Source organism: Macrobrachium nipponense, chromosome 43 (assembly GCF_015104395.2).
Source record: "Macrobrachium nipponense isolate FS-2020 chromosome 43, ASM1510439v2, whole genome shotgun sequence".
Taxonomy (NCBI): Eukaryota; Metazoa; Arthropoda; class Malacostraca; order Decapoda; family Palaemonidae; genus Macrobrachium; species Macrobrachium nipponense.
The window spans coordinates 28,387,825-28,409,515 of NC_061104.1; the positions used below are offsets into that span (position 1 = coordinate 28,387,825).

The 21,691-nt window shown below is 37.4% G+C and overlaps 2 protein-coding genes across 2 annotated transcripts in view; one reads left to right on the plus strand and one right to left on the minus strand.

The window, feature by feature from the left end:
- The window catches only part of LOC135213856 (cuticle protein 6-like), a 19,204-nt gene extending 10,353 nt beyond the window's left edge, over positions 1 to 8,851 (plus strand). The window contains exons 2-3 of the mRNA XM_064247956.1: positions 6,506 to 6,627; positions 8,301 to 8,851. Coding sequence (XP_064104026.1) covers positions 6,506 to 6,627; positions 8,301 to 8,542 — 364 coding nt within the window. The 3' untranslated portion in view covers positions 8,543 to 8,851. The remainder of the gene's footprint in view (positions 1 to 6,505; positions 6,628 to 8,300) is intronic.
- Positions 8,852 to 12,867: 4,016 nt separating this feature from the next.
- LOC135213935 (uncharacterized) lies at positions 12,868 to 14,458 on the minus strand. The gene is made up of 2 exons (XM_064248024.1): positions 14,327 to 14,458; positions 12,868 to 13,957 (listed from the first exon to the last, which is right to left on the minus strand). Exons 1-2 carry the CDS (start codon positions 14,336 to 14,338, stop codon positions 13,244 to 13,246), a joined length of 726 nt encoding a protein of 241 aa, XP_064104094.1. The 5' UTR covers positions 14,339 to 14,458; the 3' UTR covers positions 12,868 to 13,243.
- Between the last annotated feature and the right edge of the window lie 7,233 nt (positions 14,459 to 21,691).

Consider the following 21,691-nt stretch of genomic DNA (forward strand, 5'->3'; position numbering starts at 1 on the left):
TTATTATTATTAGAGAATGCAACTGCAGCATCGTTCCTAACAATACTATTTACTCATTTTAAACAGAGCATATCAATAATAATAATAATAATAATAATAAATAATAATAAGACAAAGTCGAAAGCACTAAACACATTCATTAAGGCCAACACAATAACAATGAAAGAGCAAGGGTAGTGGATACAACAGCAAAATTGAGATTCAATCTTCTGAACCAAAATGTCTGAATGATTTCAAAAAGGGTATATTATTTCAGTGTGACATACAACTGGTGAGACATCAGGAGCACGGTAAGTACTGCTCGGACCTCCAACATTGGTATGTTGTCGGTGGGCGTTCCGCTATCGGGTTCCTCATGGATCCTGAGAAAACTCCTTGGACCATAGGCAGAAAGTGCCGGGCGATGTTGCTCACTCCTGACCTAAGATCGCATTAAATGACGTGGAAGTTTCGGCTGACGTCAGCGGTGCAGGAAGGCTTCCAGGTCGTAACAAAGGAATGTGGAAGCATTTCGATGTAACAGGACGGGGTTACGTCCACCGACGCTTCTTTTGCCTCCGCCACCGGTTCAAATCCCTCCGCACCCATGCAAGATTCTTTTTACCACAAACCCCGTATAATCGGGTCATGAATGAAGATTCGTGTGACTTTATGACAATAGTATCAATTTATTACTAACAAACACGTCAAGAACCACGTTTGTATGGTATAGAATTGAATTTTACACATTAGCGTAAATTACATTAAAGAAAATGGGTGATAAAAGATCAGAGAAAACGTTCACTAAGGATAACTACAATAATATTAAATATCGCCTATGTCTTATCGCGAGACTGCCACAGCTGTTTATGCCAGTTCAAAATAATATTATGAAATTGTTTTAAGATAATAACCTAAAATAATATTGGTCTTACTGGTCTCATATTGAGATGGGTGGGAAATGTATAGTCAAATCAGGAACGCTATTTCTTTTTTTTTTTCTTTTAGCAAATCCTTTGTTACTAATCTAAATTTATTCGATGATTTAATACTGCCAAATTCCTTAGTAGTAAATCGAGGAATTTGAGTATGAGTTAAAGTTTGAAGTACATGCATACATATGTATATGTGTGTACATACATTTTTTTTTACCGTTTCAAAATGTAGAATATTTCTCATGGGTAACTTATTCGCTTTGCTTGTGTTTTGCGAAGCTTCATCGCATTTGTGTGTGTGTGTGTGTGTGTGTGTAAACGTGAGGATGCAAAAGGACATGTGGATAAAAAGAAACCAGGGAGCTTCATCGCACTCGTGTGTGCTTGTATGTACCTTAACGCAAGGATGCGTATGGACATATGGATAAATAAAAACCAGTAAAATGACCAGTTATTATTGAATAAGAAAGGAACAGTGAGATCATGTTTTTTTTTTCTTTTAAAGCACCAGTGTTTTTTTTCTTTCTTTCTTTTAAAGCACCAATGCCATGCACACTTTTTAAAACTTAAATAACCTGCTCCGCCGTGTTCCTCTCCCCCGCACCTTCTTTTTGTCAGTCCTGGAATTCCGTTACTCTGTTTTGCTAACCACGGTGTCACATCCGCCACAGTGGTCTGGCGGTAATGGTCACACCCAAGCAATCAGTTTTGTGCAACAAGTTGTATCTCGTGAGTAAAGGGGTGTGGTCGCATGATACACCGTATATATAGCTGTTGTGCCCTTGGTATATACGTATATATGGGGTATTTAAACCTCCCTCGCCTCACACACTTTTTTTTCCTTCTTTTTTTAAGTGTTTATACTTGTTTTGTTGTTGTTGATAGGATTATTATTACTATTATTATTAATATTAATATTATCATTTCCAGGGTAAGTTCGAAGATATTAGTAGTGTTACTGATTTTAATTCGTCATTTTCAACATTTTTAGTATCCTATTTTTTAGTTATCATTGATATGGGTCTCTTTTTTTTTTTTTTATTTCTTTTATATTTTGTGAAGAAAATTTGTCATCACTTTCCCTTAACTCATTAATCTAGAAATTACTCGTCTATCTTGTAGTTGTTTTTAGTCAGTCTTTTTTTTTATCATTTCTATCGATATATTAAGTTTTTAAACGAAAAGTAGTAAATTGACCAAACTATGTAAGTTGAACCGACTATTAAGCTAGGTCATCTACTTTAAGTATTCCCTTATCCCGGTTAATTCGAATGTCTCTTTATGCATCGAACTGTTTATCAAATGTCATATGAATATTTTTCTATCATACCAAGTGTATTCGGCATCGATGGGGTATATTGTAGCATAAATCAGTCAACTACCTAAGCAGTTTGTGGCTTTAGTTATATTTTGTTTTAGTTTTTATTTTTTTCTTAAGTGCGAACACTTCCAGGATATCAAGTTTTATCTGTAGTTTTGACCAATGTTTCTGCAACTCCAGTTTGTAACGTAAATCAGACACTGCTCCATTATTTATATGATTGTACATAGACCAACGAGAGTATGCAACAACCCGTCAGTGGGCTGCGAGTTAGTCCCTCACACAGAACATCGCTAAACCGCGTCTCGTAATTATGTGCATCTCATTAATTAAATGTACTCAAATGAGTCAACTTTTTCAGTCAAGTTTTGCAGTGACGGTTAGTTCTATAGTCTCGCAACGCCTTTTAAGGGTGGAGACAATAGCCCAGTATTGGGCAACGACTTATATAAGAGAAACTAAAATACTAGTGCTGCCTTATCTAATCACTTGTCCGTAACGTCATCTTAGCATCTTTGTTCTTAAATAATAGAGTTTTAAAAAGGAACAACTATGTCTTTTATTATCATTACTTCTGCATCTCTTAACATTATCGAAACACTAAGGATAGTGCTAATTGACTTCTTTGTTTACGCACACATGCATCTCAACGTCGCTGCAGGGAAACCTGATTCTTTGAGTCGCTGTTAGAGGTATAATCTTTGTAACGGCACATCATTAGTTTTTTTTTTTTTTTCTTTCTTTCTTTTTTCTTTTTGCTACTATAGTATGATATCTACCGAGCTATTCGCGACCTAACAAAAATAAGGATGCCATCTACCAAACAACCCAATTAAGGCCTATGGCAATTACTTCCTCAAATTATGTACATAACTATTTAGTCAGAAGTGAGGTATTTAACTAATTTGTTTTACCAATACAACCCACCTAAGACCTATGGCAACTACTTCATCAAACTGTATAACAAAGCTATTTTGTCGAAAGTGAGGTATTTTTCTAATTTGTATAACCAAAAAAAAAAAAAACCACTTACGACCCATGGCAATTAGTACTTCCTCAAACTGTACAAAGCTAATTTCAGACAAAATCATTTGGAAGAATGATGGTAGTCCTTTTGTTATACAGAATATTTAGGATCTCAGTGCCAATAATAAATTGCTAAGCTTTTGCAGTGTCTAAAAAAAAATCCAAACGCGACGGGACTACCGGAACCGATTTTTGTTAATGTGCATTCACTTCACTTCTGTATAACCTCTCTTCGCAAACGTACACTATAATTTTGGCTTGTTCCTGAAGAATTTTGCGTATTTCGAATAATGGTGTTGATAACAAAAATGGGACCTCTTGTTTCTACTGGCCAATGTGACTCACCCCAACCAGCAAGATGGTCAGAGTTATTTATATTGGTGAGGCGAAGCGATTGGTCGTATGCCACAAATTCCCATTGCTGTATGCCTCTGTTGACGTATGGATTGAGCCGTGTAACTGGTGGTTAGTATTCTGTGGCAGAAATGCAACCTCATCCCAAACTATTTGGTGAAAAAGCAGAAGGGTATCACCATCTGCAACAACCCCTCCTCCGCCCCACCCTTCCCAGCTCCCTCATGGAAAAAATTGGTGGGGGCAGATGAAAAATATAAACACAAATACACCCGCTTTTAACTTAAGGGAAATATATAGCCCAGTGAAGAGTTCACTGCATTTTGCATGTACTGTCCGCACATAAATATGTATATCATTTGGTTATAGTATATTACAGATATGCATATCATTTGGTACTACTACGTATTAGGGAATCGACATCAATGCGGTCTGTGTTCTGCATTTTATCTCAATTTGAGCGGCTGAGATAATTGGCGGAAGTAGGAACTGAAGAAAAGCTCTGTGGGGTTTGAGATGTAATTAAATATACTTATTTTTAGGTATAGTGGTTTCTGTCATGTGATGCTCAAAATAGATAGTAAAGTGATAATCTTTTTATCATTTACTATTTAAGATGGATATAATTTTTCATCCTATTATTAGGTAGTTTACCTGCTAAAAATAATTGTTGATATATTTGTAATTTTTATGGTTTGATATTCAATTATTTGTCCAATATGAAGAGACGTCGGTCATTTATATTTTTATATTTATTTAATTCAGTTAGTTTTTAATAAATATGAATGTTTGTGTTACAAATTTAGATACTTTTGTATTCGGTGCTGTGTCTTCTTAAGATAAATGGTGAATATACATGTATGTATTTATTAAAGCATTGGATTATTTATCTGTTAAAATGTTTGTTTCTTGGCTCACTCATTACTATTTTGCTTCTGTTTACTTATTAAGCTATTTATTTACTACCTGATTCGGTGTTTTATTTAGTGTCCTCAAATTCTGAATAAAAGTACAACTATTGTATTTACAAGGGAATTTTTTCATTGTTTTTTTTTATGTAAATGCTTACATATATGCTCATGTATAGATAGATGTCATTCGTTTTTAAGTTGTTCGTACTCTCTGTTCCGGGTTTGCATAATGAAAGAGCGACGAAAATAATAATTTCTTTCGTCTTTTCTAGCACCGGTGATCATTGTTTAACGCCAGTTAGACATAGACCATTCAGACATTCAATCAACCTTAAGGGGTCATTTATTTTCTAAGTTTCTAATAGTTTAGGGGGGAATGACAAACGTTAATCATATATGTATGCGTCTGTAATATATGTATCGTTCAGTACTATACTGAAAATCCACCCAAGTTGGTTATGATAAAACATCAACGCAACTAAATCTTTTTGCGAATAATTTTCAATACTGATATTGGAGAAAAATATTGTAGAAAACTCTATAATAACGGAAAAGGTAAATAATAAGTGAAAGATGCAACAACCACAGTGTAGTACAAAGCAATAAAAGCCGTGTAAATTACCGGCAGCGTTCATGACGCTGGTAAAAACTAAGTCGAACAGACACTAAAACACAAATATTTTTTGCTATTACTACGGAACGAGAAGCTTTTTTTTATTTGTAATGATTTTAATTTTCAAGATTTCATTTTCTCTTCCTGGTACCGTTTCTCATATTCTTTTGTTGTGCAAATTAGTTAAGTTAAAGGAAAACCAAATAATGAATTGTTTTACCCAAAATAAAATGCCTAGACGTTGGATGTATTCCGTTTTCAGAAGCAGATATTCAATAAAGAATCTCGTTATTCTTGAAAACTGCAAGCTTTAACCGAAAAATGAAAGGGCCCAGCCTGGTAAACCAATAGGAGGTCCTCCAAAATTCCACTTGGCTGGTGGTGTGATGTTGAGTTTCTTTCGTCGTCACGCCCACAGCTCCTCCCCAGTCACGTTTACGATACATGCTTCCGCGCCTTTGCAGTTTCCTTCTTCGTCTGCCCGTGGGTGCAAGGAATGGTGCTAGAGGGGGAAGGGTGAAGACTTATGGGGAGGCTCTAATGTATAAATGCTCTTGGCCACACCTGAATGACTGCAGACAACTTCTCACGTCCTTACGGCAACTACGATGATCACGAAGGTAAACGCTTGGCCGTATACACTCATACCCTTTGTTACTTGTTCCAGTTTCTGAGTCTGTATCTGTTTTAGACTTTCCGAAGCCAGTTTGCTGCGTTTGCTTTGAATGGGAATCTTATTAAGTTTTAGTGACAATTCATCAACCTTTACAAAAAAACTTTGATGAAGGCAAATTTGATTTTGAAGTAAAATTTTAAATCCATTTGCTCATTTTCATGTTCAGCTGGAGCCTACGCATCATAAATCACGCATTATTTGTAGTTATAGCAGACGCAACCTTATTTTTAGTATCGGTAGCAACAGTAGTATCAGTAATTCTGCAAAATACGTGTCATATATACTCGTAATTTAGCTTTCTTGACCCATACCAGGCAGTTTTCGTCTTGGCCCTTGCTTTGGGAGGGAGTGCCCAGTTGACGGGATTGGGTGCTGATGACCATTTCTATTTTCCTAAATATCCCGAGGGAATTTCTTAGCACCAAGTATCCGAGATCTTCCAGATAGCCCTTCCACAAGCACAGGCTCCAGCACGAGCATACCAACCACAAACATACCAAGAGCAGGAATACCACCCTCAAGTACTACATCCTCAAGCACTCCAACCTCCGGTATACCATTACCAAGACCTCGACTATGACTACGATTCGTATGCAAACTCAGGTGGCTTCGGGGCTCTTCACACATCACCGCTTTCTTACAACGGCATCTGGGGGCTGGCTTACCCCCGACCCCCCTTTAGTTGCCCAGTCCGGATAACCAGTACCAGGTCGCTGACGACTTCGGGCAATACGCCTTCGGGTTCAGTGGTGGCAACAGCGCCAGAACGGAGACTCGCGATGCCTACGGAAATGTCCGAGGGTCCTACAACTATTTTTAAAGACAAGTTGAGTCATTGAGGTTCGATATTTTATATAACTAAAAAAACTCAAGGCTAAAACTGCGATCGTGACTTTGCAAAGGAGCATTTATTGTCATGACCCGAAATAGTGTTACCTCTAATTTATATAGATTTGTACGGGTGTTCCACTTGTTTTTTGTGTGTTTTCTAATCACTACGATGCTTAACGACCCTATCCATGCATCTGTATAAATACAGACGTCCACTGCGTAAACGCATATTCACTGTTTAATATAATTTGTTACGTAAGATTAATAATCACCCCAAAATGATAAAATTAACATAGTATATGATTATGATATTTCAGTAGAACTTCTGGAAACAGACACTCAAAGATAAAAAAACTCGCAGTAGCGAAATCTCAATGATGTAGATAATTTCTGTAAAAAAGTAAAATTAAGAATGTCTCGTAACTTCAGCCACAGGAATAACGAAATTCGACCTGCAAAGGAAACACTCAAAGTTACTCCAAATGAATAAAAAATTGTACTTAGCTTGCTTTTGTGGGAAGTCACGGTGTTCCGATAACGACACACGGCCTTGGTCCTCCTTCTCTATTTAGCGGATGACCTGGTTTGGCTTCAGTTTCCCCCGTGCGCGTTGTTTCGATGATTCGAGCCCTTGAAAGATCCGATGCTGCAGACGCGTTCGGTTTGTTTCTTGAAGTGCCGGAAACGCTCACTAACGATGTTTTCTTGAATGATTCTAATGAGAAGACCGAAGTCTTGCGTTTGTTCCGTAGGAAAAAGGACACGTTGGTTTGTTTCTTGAAGTTATTCACTAAACGATGATACTAAGTTGCTTGAAGAATCTCTTGCTTTCGTCGTCGTTAAAGAGTTCTTATATGATACTTTCATTATTCTGATTTTTCTTCGGAGAAGTTGTAGAGTTCTTCTGGTCCACTGCCACCAATATTAGGGCTTGTGCCTTGTATGATAAGGCGCCCTATGAGGTAATGTTAGACTTGCGATAATCTCACGCTAAGTCGGTTGGTATTGCACTTCCATCTTCAATGGAGTGTCTTGGGGTTTGTAGATCACTTACGAAGTCGGGATTATCTTCTTGTTTATGACGATGATGTGTTAAACTCATGGTGAGGAGGTTCTTGTAGAAAACACGAAGTATAAAAATATATATATTCTTCTGAAGTTTTACATGCTGAAGATCAGATATGATTGTACAAGTCTTCTAATAACGATAGCTTGATCGCTTCTGCCAATGATGATGGCTACTTCTGTTCTCTCTACATGATAAAGCTTAGGTAAAGAGATACAGGTCTTCTAATGACGATAGCTAACTCTGTTCTGCCTGTTCTACATCTCTGTTACAAGTTATGAAGGAAGCAGATAGTAGCTCGAACATATGAACATACAATCAGATGACATAGTTTCATACGAACATACAATCAAAATGAGACACGCTACAGATCACGTAGGCCGCTTGAGCTATAGGTCACGGCGTTTGTCTCAAGCAGGCAGCTTGGACTAAAGTTTATAAACAATTGAATGACTACAGGTGACGGCATGTTATCTTTAGCGTCTCTAGTCTGATCACATTCCTGCAAGCAATCTGGTTGACCTCTTTAGTTTTAGTCTTTTATATATATGGACTAACATTCCATATTTTTATTATGTAAACACTTACACATCGACACCGACGGGAAGCTGCAGACGCAGCACTACGTGGCTGATAAAAATGGCTTTCGCGTGGTCGCCAGTAATATCCCTGAAGGCCCACAGGCTCTGACGGCACAAGACGCCCCTGCGGCTGCCCTGCCCCCCAGCCCCGTGAAGGATACCCCAGAGGTAGCTGCTGCGAAGGCGGCCTTTGCTAAGGCCTATAATGAGGCAGCCCTGGCTGCTGCCGAAGCTCCAGATACGAAATGATTAGATGATTGGACTACAGTAAGTAGTCTAATTAGCTAAGATTATCGTTAACTGGTTGATGCATATTTCGCTTTTCATTATCATTATCTTCATCATTCGTATCATTGCCGTGAATTAATATAATTGTGGAAGTTGCTTCATGCCAAGTATTACTGTTAAGTCTGCAGTTTGACTGCTATTTTTCATACAATCTATACATAACCATGCAGTTCCCACTGCATCAACGTATATTACACATGTTTATACACGTTCAGTATGTACTGTGTGTGTGTGTGTGTGTTTGAACAAAAAAAATTCATTTGTGGTTTAGAAACGCTGTCTTTGTAAACGTTTTGTTACTTGCCTAATAAAAGGGTCAGAAGATTTTGGTATATCGGTACTATATCAATAAAACACCAGCAGTAAAATTTGTCGTCATTCCCGATTTCCTATGATAAGGGTACTAAAAAATCTCCCATGTTTTATTTGTTAATGACATTTGAGAACTTCCATTTGAATCTATATTGAAGTTTGACTATTGTTGTTATTAACAGGAGGAAAACCCCCATTAAATGACTATCGTTGCTGTTTTCTTCTGGTTGAATATGTAGTGATTAATGTGAAGATAATACAGAAGAAAAGGGATGGGATTATACCAGGCAGTTAGTATTATATAATCCTTTGTGGAACAGGGGGTTGGGGGAAACAACATTTAGTAGCCTAGATAATAATCAACCATATAAATTTTTCCCCTAACACTATAGTGCGTTTACTTTTCTAAGATTGCTCTGGTGAGGACAGGAAGAAAAGGTAGGGGTGTCTTATCTACGGGTATGTAAGTCCCATTAAATGCATCCCGCTGATATAAACCTTCTTAGGAGGATTCGCTTTAGACCTTGGAAGTCGAGGGAAAGGGTTTGCTTCTTCCCTGTTAACTTTTTTTTTTTCATTCCCGATTCTATTTAGCTATTCCTTCTTTCTCTTTCTATAATTATAGATACGCTGAATGGCCTGTTGGCTCTGGTGTTTGGACTTGAGACATAAATTCATAAGTCAATCGATCTATTATGCCCTTAGAAACATTTTCATCAAAATCATCCAAGTCAGTCACAGGAATCACTTTCCCTTTTGTTTTTTGAAACATTGGAGTTTCCACTATATTTCCCGCCTCTCTTGCTTCCTTGTTAAGTCTACGAATAGTCATTTCTGACACTTTTGTTGCTTCAGATGTTCTCTGGATAGCCTTCGAAACATCAGTTACAGGCCCTTCATGATGTTTTTATAAAATTAAGTATTTCAGGAAATTATAGACTATTTCCGTGGCCTCAGGTGGTGGGTGAAGACGTTTACGGGAGTCACTTGGGCTGGGCTGTCCATACTTTTCACAGTGGGTGATCGAGAACGAATATCCTTTAATGATATTGACCATGACCTTTTTAATCCTCTAAAAAATCATAGGTCCCCTAAACTCAGATCTGGCGTTTACTTTTCTAGGATCGCTGTGGTGTGGTTATACAGATAGCATACTTTGCCAATTTTCATGTCATGGTAATCATATTAGCTTCATGGAGTCTATCGAAATAGTTTTCATTTCTTGAAGTGTGGTTCCTTGTTTGCATCAGATATTTTCAATATATCGTATTTCGTATATTCTTCGTTAAAACCTCAGTTTCATTAATGAAAATGAAGATATGGCATATTTTCTCCCCGGCGATGCCAGATCTGAGTTTAGGGGACCTATGATACTTAAGAGGATTTAAAAGGTCATGGGCAATATCATTAAAGGATACTCGCACACGATCACCCACTGTGATAAGTATGGATAGCCCAGCCCAAGTGACTCCCGTAAACGTCTTCACCCACCACCTGAGGCCAAGGAAATAATCTATAATTTCCTGAAATACTTCATTTTATAAGACATCATGAAGGTCCTGTAACTGATGTTTCGAAGGCTATCCAGAGAACATCTGAAGCAACAAAAGTGTCAGAAATGACTATTCGTAGACTTAAGAACCAAGAGAGGCGGGAAATATAGTGGAATCTCCAGTGTTTCAAAAAAGAAGAGAAAGTGAGTCCTGTGACTGACTTGGATGATTATGATAAAAATGTTATGCAAAGAAGGAATGAGTGGTTGTAATTTCTAAGGGCATAATAGATCGATTGACTTATGAATTTATATTTTAATTCCAAACACCGGACCCAACAAACCATTCAGCGCATCTATAATTATAGAAAGAGAAAGAAGGCATAGCTAATTAGAATCGGGAATGAAAATTAAAAATAAAATAACAAGGTTAACAGGGAAGAAGCAAACCCTTTCCCTCGACTCGCAAGGTCTAAAGCGAATCCTCCTAAGAAGGAATATATCTGCGGGACACATTTAATGGGACTTACATACCCGTAGATATGACAACTCTGCCTTTTCTACTGGCCTCACCAGAGCGATCTTAGAAAGTAAACGCACTATAAAGGTGCGTTTAGATTGGAGATTAAACTCTCCCGAGAGACGACTACTCTCGCGCGACTTTCTCTACAGAGTGTTTACACTATACCAGCAAGTTTTTCTCTCCGAGAGCTGTGAAGGAGTGTCGCGAGAGAGTGTCCGAGAGTCGGGTAAGATTTCTCGCGCATCTATTTACACTGGAGCCAGTGCCAGTCGACAACTAGCGAGGGTTGAGAGAACATAGTTTACAGTGTTACCCACGATATGGAAGATGAATTGGTTTTTTGTGTAGAACCAAATCCTATGCAGTAGGACGTAATAAAATTTATATATATATATATGTATGTATGTATATATATATTTCTCCGTAGTCCTATTGCTAAAATGACAACACATTAAGATCAGCTGATGTATAGTGAATCTTTGGGTGGATGGAAGCAACAAGATTGATTAATTGGTAAGAATCTTTGTCTAGATAGATATTATTATCGTAACACCGATATGAAAGCACCATTTTAATTTCCAGTTCTCTGCCAAGAGTTGTGATCACGACACCTTCCAAAAGTGGAGTTTCACTACCCTGATGACTATCATAGGACAACATCCTCAAAAACACATTAATTTCCATTCTATTTCTCTCCTCTTGACTCTTGCGACGTCAGGCATTCCTCGGATATCACTTTTTTTTCTTCTTCAATTTTCTAGCTTCAGCGCACATTTGACTCTGAAGATTGTGCCATTTCCTTGTAATTTCTTTTTCGCTAATTCCCAAGTTCTCAGCTATTTCTTTAATTTTACTAATTTTCCGCTCTTTGTTTCTGTACTCAGGCAAAGTCACATTCCACAGTTCAGGAACTTTCTCGTATTGCTGAATTAATGCAATTGTTTGGTCTTTATTCCACTTTTTGCCGCTCATGTTCTCTCGCGAGAGTAACGAAAACTTTCACAGATCTGAATATTCACTGAATAGAGTGGAGAGCTACAACCTAGCTCTACGAGCGTGCTGTCTAGACTGTTTAGACTGTAGCGTGCGCGAGAGAAGAGAAACACTCGCGAGAGTAGAGAGAAAATCTCGGAGAGTACTCTACAGCCTGTTTACATTCCATAGAGCAGCTGTCTGAGAGCAACTCGCGGAAAAAACACTCCAATCTAAACGCACCTTTAAAAGAATGTCCATGAGATAAATGACCTCCAGTTTACGAATCTTCTAGCCATTGATCCCATGGGATTTTCAGCAATCCTCTTCTGACGGTTATAAAGTTGCCTTCTGCAGTTTGATCTTTTGACCAGATCTAGGACTTACTCATTTAGAACTACAGCCTGTAAATTTAATACTCTAAGATCGGTGGGGTGGGGGAATGAGGAATTCTCATGTTGACAAACGTCTTGGGATTAGCGAGTGTAATTTTTCTAAACAAAGCCATACATTTAAATTTGACAATGAAAGTAGATTTTACTTTAGATATTTTCACTGGAAACCTAATTGTTTTCTTAAAAACAAAGATGCAAAAATGGCAGGTCTCAGGTAAGCTGTAAACAAGGCATTAGTGTTAGAGGAAAAATGGATTATCTAGGCTACTAAATGTTGTTTCCCCCAACCCCCTGTTCCACAAAGGATTATATAATCCTAATTGCCTGGTATAATCCCATCCCTTTTCTTCTGTATTATCTTCACATTAATCACATCATATTCAACCAGAAAAAAACAGCAACGATAGTCATTTAATGGGGGGTTTTCCTCCTGTTAATAACAACATTGGTCAAACTTCAATATAGATTCAAATGGAAGTTCTCAAATGTCATTAACAAATAAAACATGGGAGATTTTTTAGTATCCTTATCATAGGAAATCGGGAATGACGACAAATTTTACTGCTGGTGTTTTATTGATATAGTACCGATATACCAAAATCTTCTGACCCTTTTATTAGGCAAGTAACAAAACGTTTACAAAGACAGCGTTTCTAAACCACAATATAATTTTTTTTTGTTCAAACACACACACACACACACACACGGTACATACTGAACGTGTATAAACATGTGTAATATACGTTGATGCAGTGGGAACTGCATGGTTATGTATAGATTGTATGAAAAATAGCAGTCAAACTGCAGACTTAACAGTAATACTTGGCATGAAGCAACTTCCACAATTATATTAATTCACGGCAATGATACGAATGATGAAGATAATGATCATGAAAAGCGAAATATGCATCAACCAGTTAACGATAATCTTAGCTAATTAGACTACTTACTGTAGTCCAATCATCTAATCATTTCGTATCTGGAGCTTCGGCAGCAGCCAGGGCTGCCTCATTATAGGCCTTAGCAAAGGCCGCCTTCGCAGCAGCTACCTCTGGGGTATCCTTCACGGGGCTGGGGGGCAGGGCAGCCGCAGGGGCGTCTTGTGCCGTCAGAGCCTGTGGGCCTTCAGGGATATTACTGGCGACCACGCGAAAGCCATTTTTATCAGCCACGTAGTGCTGCGTCTGCAGCTTCCCGTCGGTGTCGATGTAGTTGTAGGACCCTCGGACATTTCCGTAGGCATCGCGAGTCTCCGTTCTGGCGCTGTCGCCACCACTGAACCCGAAGGCGTATTGCCCGTAGTCGTCAGCGACCTGGTACTGGTTATCGATGGGCACGAAGGGGGCGGGGGTAGCCACCCGGATGCCGTTGTAAGAAAGCGGCGATTTGTGATGAGCCCCGAAGCCACCTGAGTTTGCATACGAATCGTAGTCATAGTCGAGGTCTTGGTAATGGTATACCGGAGGTTGGAGTACTTGAGGGTGGTATTCCTGCTCTTGGTATGTTTGTGGTTGGTATGCTCGTGCTGGAGTCTGTGCTTGTGGAAGGGCTATCTGGAAGATCTCGGATACTTGGTGCTGAGAAATTCCCTCGGGATATTTAGGAAAATAGAAATGGTCATCAGCACCCAATCCCGTCAACTGGGCACTCCCTCCCAAAGCAAGGGCCAAGACGAAAACTGCCTGGTATGGGTCAAGAAAGCTAAATTACGAGTATATATGACACGTATTTTGCAGAATTACTGATACTACTGTTGCTACCGATACTAAAAATAAGGTTGCGTCTGCTATAACTACAAATAATGCGTGATTTATGATGCGTAGGCTCCAGCTGAACATGAAAATGAGCAAATGGATTTAAAATTTTACTTCAAAATCAAATTTGCCTTCATCAAAGTTTTTTTGTAAAGGTTGATGAATTGTCACTAAAACTTAATAAGATTCCCATTCAAAGCAAACGCAGCAAACTGGCTTCGGAAAGTCTAAAACAGATACAGGCTCAGAACTCGAACAAACAACAAAGGGTATGAGTGCACACGGCCAAGCGTTTACCTTCGTGATCATCGTAGTTGCCGTAAGGCCGTGAGAAGTTGTCTGCAGTCATCACCCATTGGCAGACGAAGAAGGAAACTGCAAAGGCGCGGAAGCATGTATCGTAAAACATGACTGGGGAGGAGCTGTGGGCGTGACGACGAAAGAAACTCAACATCACACCACCAGCCAAGTTGAATTTTGGAGGTCCTCGTACTGGTTCACCAGGCTGGGCCTCTTCATTTTTCGGTTAAACTAGCATTTATCAAGAATAACAAGCCTCTTTATTGCATACCTGCTTCTCAAAACAAGAAAACATCCAGCATTTTGTTTTGAGTGAAATAATTCATTATTTGGTTTTCCTTTAACTTAACTAATGCGCACAACAAAAGAATATGAGAAACGGTACCAGGAAGAGGAAATGAAATCTTAAAAAAAAAAGCTTCTCGTTCCGTAGTAATAGCAAAAGATATTTGTTTTAGTGAGTCTGTTCGACTTAGTTTTTACCACCTTCATGAACGCTGTCGGTAATTTACACGGCTTTTATGGCTTTGTACTAGTACACTGTGGTTGTTGTATCTTTCACTTATTATTTACTTTTTGCGTTATTATAGAGTTTTCTACAATATTTTTCTACAATATCAGTATTGAAAACTATTCGCAAAAAAATTTAGTTGCGTTGATGTTTTATCATAACTAACTTGGGTGGATTTTCAGAATAGTACTGAACGATACATATATTACAGACGCATACATATATGATTAACGTTTGTCATTCACTCCTAAACTATTAGAAACTTAGAGAATAAATGACCCCTTTAGGTTGATTGAATGGTCTATGTCTAACTGGCGTCAGACAATGGTCATCGGTGCTAGAAAAGATAAAAGGAATTATTTTCGTCGCTCTTTCATTATGCAAACCCGGAACAGAGAATATGAACAACTGAAAAATGAATGACATCTATACATGAGCATATATGTAAGCATTTACATAAAAACCAATAAAAAATTCCTTTATAAATAAAATAGTTGTGCTTTTATTCAGAATTTAAGGACACTAAATAAAACACCGAATCAGGTAGCAAAGAAAACAGAAACAAAATAGTAATGAGTGAGCCAAGAAACAAACATTTTAACAGATAAATCATCCAATACTTTAATAAATGCATACATGTATATTCACCATTTATCTAAATTTGTATCACAAACATTCATATTTATTAAAAACTAACTGAATAAAAAAATATAAAAATGTAAATGACCGACGTCTCTTTATATGGACAAATAATTGACTATCAAACCATATGAATTAAATATATATCAACAATTATTTTGAGGAGGTAACCTACCTAATAATAGGATGAAAAATTATATCCATCTTAAATAGTAAATGATAAAAAGATTATCACTTTACTATCGATTTTGAGCATCACATGACAGAAACCACTAACTTAAAAATAAGTATTTAGTTACATCCCGAACCCCACAGAGCTTTTCTTCAGTTCCTACTTCCGCCAATTATCTCAGCTGCTCAAATTGAGATAAGATGCAGAACACAGACCTCGTTGATGTCGGTTCCCTAATACGTAGTAGTACCAAATGATATGCATATCTATAATATACTATAACCAAATGATATGCATATTTATGTGCGGACAGTACATGCAAAATGCAGTGAAATCGCGTAAGGCTATTATATTGTTTTCCTTCAAATTAAAAGCGGGTGCATTTGTATTTATTTTTTGATCTGCACCATTTTTTTTCCATGGAAGGTGAGGGAGCTGGGAAGGGGGGGCGGAGGGGGGGCGGTTGCAGATGGTGATACCCTTCTGCCTTTTCACCAAATAGCTTGGGATGAGGTTGCTATAGCGCCATGCGCATTTTTGCCACAGTCTACTAACCACCAGTTACACGGCTCAATCCATACGTCAACAGAAGCATACAGCAATGGGAATTTGTGGCATACGACCAATCGCTTCGCCTCACCAATATAAATAACTCTGACCATCTTGCTGGTTGGGTGAGTACATTGGCCAGTAGAACAAGAGGTCCCCATTTTTGTTATCAACAGCCATTATTCGAAAGTACGCAAATAAAAATTGCTTCAGAAAACCAAAGCCAGAACTATAGCATACGTTTTGGCAGAATAGAGGTTATACAGAAGTGAATGCACATTAACAAAAACCGGTTCCGGTGGTCCTGTCGCGTTTGGATTTTTTTTAAACACTGCAAAAGCTTAGCAATTTATTATTGTCATTGAGATCCTAAATACTCTGTATAACAATAGGATTATCATCATTCTTCAGAATAATAAAAATTACGATTATTATTTTCATACATATTCTCACAGCAACAACAGTGTTATTGCCAGTTATTCAGCTTTATAAAATTCCGTCGAGGCATTGTTTTCAGACTACAGTTTAGGTGACAGCAAAGGGCATCAAGAAACGTGGAATGTATAATATGTGGAGTAGAAATGGAAAATGTGATATGTTTTACCTTTTTGCAATGAAGGATATAAAGACCAAAAGTAAAGTAGAGATACAACCACGAAAAGAAAAACTGGGAGGTTTCCATTTAGCCAAAAGACTTGAAGAATAATAATAATAATAATAATATAATAATAATAATAATAATAATAATAATAATAATAATAATAATAATAATCAATAATAATAATCAAAATAATAATAATAATGAAAAAAAACTCTTACACTACATTTGGAAATATGGAAAAGAAAATATTTAAGGTCAGAAAAGAAATGAAAAAACAATCGCATTACTATAGTATGATAATTATATACCATCCATATTCTACTATAGTATGATATCTATACCATTCATTTTCTTAAACATTTGATGTTAAAAATTGTTTTGTAACTTATACAGAAAGAAAGGATAAAATGTTTGTAGACAAAAATTAAAGACCATACACTATATAAAAAAAATCAAATCCAATAAATTGCAGAACTCTTCCTTTACGAGGCGATCGATTTGCTTGACCACCCTTTTTGGGGCATCTCAATAATCGGGCGGAATTATGCAGTTCTGTTCCTCTTTCTGTTCTCTTGCTTGGGTGTTCCGCATTTATGGCACAAGGAGGTACACCCAGGACCCACTTAGACCTGGGTATACATCTTCTACTTGGTCAATAAGGTTGTATTGTCTTAAAAAGGAAACCGCTTCATCTTCACTTGAGATTATTTTGAAAAAAAAAAAAAAATCTTTGGCAAGCATGATGGGCTAAATTTTGTCTGAGCTTAGTTCGTTCAACTAAATTTTTTTAGAATGATTTTGTCTGAAATTAGCTTTGTACAGTTTGAGGAAGTATTAATTGCCATGGGTCGTAAGTGTTTTTTTTTTTTGTTTTTTTTTTTTGTATACAAATTAGAAAAATACCTCACTTTTGACAAAATAGTTTTGTTATACAGTTTGATGAAGTAGTTGCCATAGGTCTTAGGTGGGTTGTATTGGTAAAACAAATTAGTTAAATACCTCACTTCTGACTAAATAGTTTTGTACATAGTTTGAAGAAGTAAATGTCATAGACCTTAATTGGGTTGTTAGGTAAATGGCATCCTTATTTTTGTTAGGTCACGAATAGCTCGGTAGATATCATACTATAGTAGCAAAAAGAAAAAACGAGAGAAAGAAAAAAAAAAACTAATGATGTGCCGTTACAAATTATACCTCTAACAACGACTCAAAGAATCAGGTTTCCCTGCAGCGACGTTGAGATGCATGTGTGCGTAAACAAATAAGTCAATTAGCACTATCCTTAGTGTATCGATAATATTAAGAGATGCAGAAGTAATGATAATAAAAGACATAGTTGTTCCTTTTTAAAACTCGATTATTTAAGAACTAAGATGCTAAGATGACGTTACGGACAAGTGATTAAATAAGGCAGAACTAGTATTTCAGTTTCTCTTATATAAGTCGTTGCCCAATACTGGGCTATTGTCTCCACCCTCAAAAGGCGTTGCGGGACTAAAGAACTAACCGTCACTGCAAAACTTGACTGAAAAAGTTGACTCATTTGAGTACATTTAATCAATGAGATGCACATAATTACGAGACGCGTTTTAGGGATGTTCTGTGAGAGAGTGACTGGCCCACTGACGGGTTGTTGCATACTCTCGTTGGTCTACGTAGAATAATAATGGAGCAATGTTTCAACTGTCTGATTTACGTTGCAAACTGGAGTTACAGAATCATTGGTCACAAACTACGGATAAAACTTGATATCCTGGAAGTGTTCGTACTAAGGAGAGAGAGAGAGAGAGAGAGAGAGAGAGAGAGAGAGAAACACTAAAAAAAAAACTAAGGGAACAAACTGCTTAGGTAATCGGCTGATTTATGCTACGTACGTCACTAGCAAAAACGTACCCCATCGATGCCGAATACACTTGATATGATATATATATATATGTAAGTGTTTACATAATAAAAATATGGAATGTTAGTCCATATATATAAAAGTCTCAAAACTAAAGAGTCAACCAGATTGCTTGCAGGAATGTGATCAGAACTAGAGACGCTAAAGATGACGTATACAATAAGTATGTAGGCTAAGATAACATGCCGTCACCCTGTAGTCATTCAATTGTTTATAAACATTAGTCCAAGCTCCCTGCTTGAGACAACTACCCCCGACCTATTATTCAAACGGCCTACGTGATCTGTAGCGTGTCTCATTCGATTGTGTTCGTATGAAACTGTGTCATCTGATAGTATGTTCATATGTTCGAACTACTGTCTGTTCCTTCATAACTTGTAACAGAGATGGTAGACAGGCAGAAGAGAGTTAGCTATCGTCATTAGAAGACCTGTTTACCTCTTTACCTAAGCTTTATCATGTAAGGAATAGGATTAGCCATCATCATTGCAGAAGCGATCAAGCTATCGTCATAGAAGACTTGTACGATCATACCTGATCTTCATCATGTAAAACTTCAGAAGAATATACTATTTTTATACCTTGTGTTTTCTACAAGAACCTCACCGAACCATGATAATACCGACTTCGTAAGTGATCTACAAAACCCCAGACACTCCATTGAAGATGGAAGTGCAATACCAACCGACTTAGCGTATAGATTATCGCTAGTCTAATATTACCTCATAGGCGCCTTATCATACAAGGCACAAGCCCTAATATTGGTGGCCAGCGGACCAGAAGAACTCTACAACGTCCTACGAAGAAAAAACAGAATAATAAATCATGAAGTCAACGACGACGAAAGCAGCAGATTCTTCAAGCAACCTAGTATCATCATTAGTGAGCGACTTCAGAAAACAACAAGATTCGTCAAGCAACTTAGTATCATCGTTAGTGAATAACTTCAAGAAACAAAACCGACGTGTCCTTTTCCTACGGCAACGGAAGCTTCGTCTCTCATTAGAATCATTCAAGAAAACATCGTTAGTGAGCGTTTCCGGCACTGCAAGAAACAAACCGAACGCGTCTGCAGCATCGGATTTTCAAGGGCTCGAATCATCGAAACAACGCGCACGGGGGAAACTGAAGCCAAACCAGGTCGTCCGCTAAATAGAGAAGGAGGACCAAGGCCGTGTGTCGTTATCGGAACACCGTGACTTCCCACAAAAGCAAGCTAAGTACAATTTTTTATTCATTTGGAGTAACTTTGAGTGTTTCCTTTGCAGGTCGAAATTTCGTTATTCCTGTGGCTGAAGTTACGAGACATTCTTAATCTTACTTTTTACAGAAATTATCTACATCATTGAGATTTCGCTACTGCGAGTTTTTATCTTTGAGTGTCTGTTTTCCAGAAGTTCTACTGAATATCATAATCATATACTATGTTAATTTTATCAGTTTGGGTGATTATTAATCCCTTACGTAACAAATCATATTAAACAGTGAATATGCGTTTACGCAGTGGACGTCTGTATTTATACAGATGCATGGATAGGGTTCGTTAAGCACCGTAGTGATTAGAAAAACACACAAAAAACAAGTGGAACAACCCCGTACAAACTCTATAAATTAGAGGTAACACTATTTCGGTTCATGACAATAAATGCTCCTTTGCAAGTCCCGATCGCAGTTTTAGCCTTGAGTTTTTTGAGTTATTATAAAATATCGAACCTCAATGACTCAACTTAACTTTAAAAAGAATACGGCTGGATTGCAAGGAATAACATGTCTGTAAAAAACTTTCATCAGGCTAAATGCGCTGACCAGGATCCCTCACTATTTCAAATTTTAGCAAAGAATGAAGTACAAACAGTTTAAAATTGTATGCAGTAGTGATAACTTGTCTTATTAGTAATCGCTCAGTTCCTAATAGTTCGTCATTCATTGCTGTATACGTAACCAGCAACATAATGCTAAAACACACAATACGTTGCCGATGGTAATAGAGAAGGATCCTAATTATTACAAAAAGAAATAGAAACAGTAGCCTTTCAGAATCAAACAAGCAAACTCGGTTACTGTGTCACCTAGTCAAGCGGTCAAGGTTAGTCAAAAAACTGCCGAAGTTTTCAAATTTTTAAGCGAAGCAAATTCCACACAATAAGCGACTCTAGCAGAGTGGGGGGGGGAAAAGCGATGTTGGTTCATACATACCGATATCTTTTGAATTAAAAGGATTTTTCCTATGAAACACACACCGTATAAAGTAATCAGAGCAGGTTTTCGTTTTTTTTAATACATAAGTTATTATGAGTACTGGGTGGATTAAGCCCAACTGTACGCGCCGTAAAAATTAGAATATCATTGTTTTATTTCTTTAATACACGTAATATCTTGTATTACGGACTCACCGTCCTGTTGTTCGAACTTCCCTAATGAGAAGTCCGGATAAGCGAGCGCTTACAGATACCTCTATAGTTATAAAAAAACATTGATCTGTATGTAGTGTAATTGTAAGATCCATCTAGGGTATACAAAATATTATCTTACATCCTGCAAAATAAGGCGTGTTTTATCAGAGGAAAATCCTATAAACCTTCAAACATATTAAAATCCGTTTGAACAGAAATGAGACAGTTAATCAAATAATAACTTATATAAAGGAACTATACATTTGTCTCATAAATCGTAACATTGTTCAAATGACCCAACAGAATTCTCCCACAACCGCAGTCGTACTTTGCACGCAAAAATCTCGAGAAGCATGCACCCTCGAATGTCTTAGTGCGTGTAAAAAAGACTTTGGCTGGAAATGAAATTTTTAATCCTTCCCGACACTCTGAAATATAACGATTTCCGCGAACAAAGCCCTAAAAGTATACATATCGTGGATACGGAAGTTATAAATATCGCATTTTTTATTGTTGCTATGTTTTTAATCACGCCCAACCAGTCGTGGATGAATCTCTCTGATAATCTATCTAAAGTAATATCCGTAAAGTCAT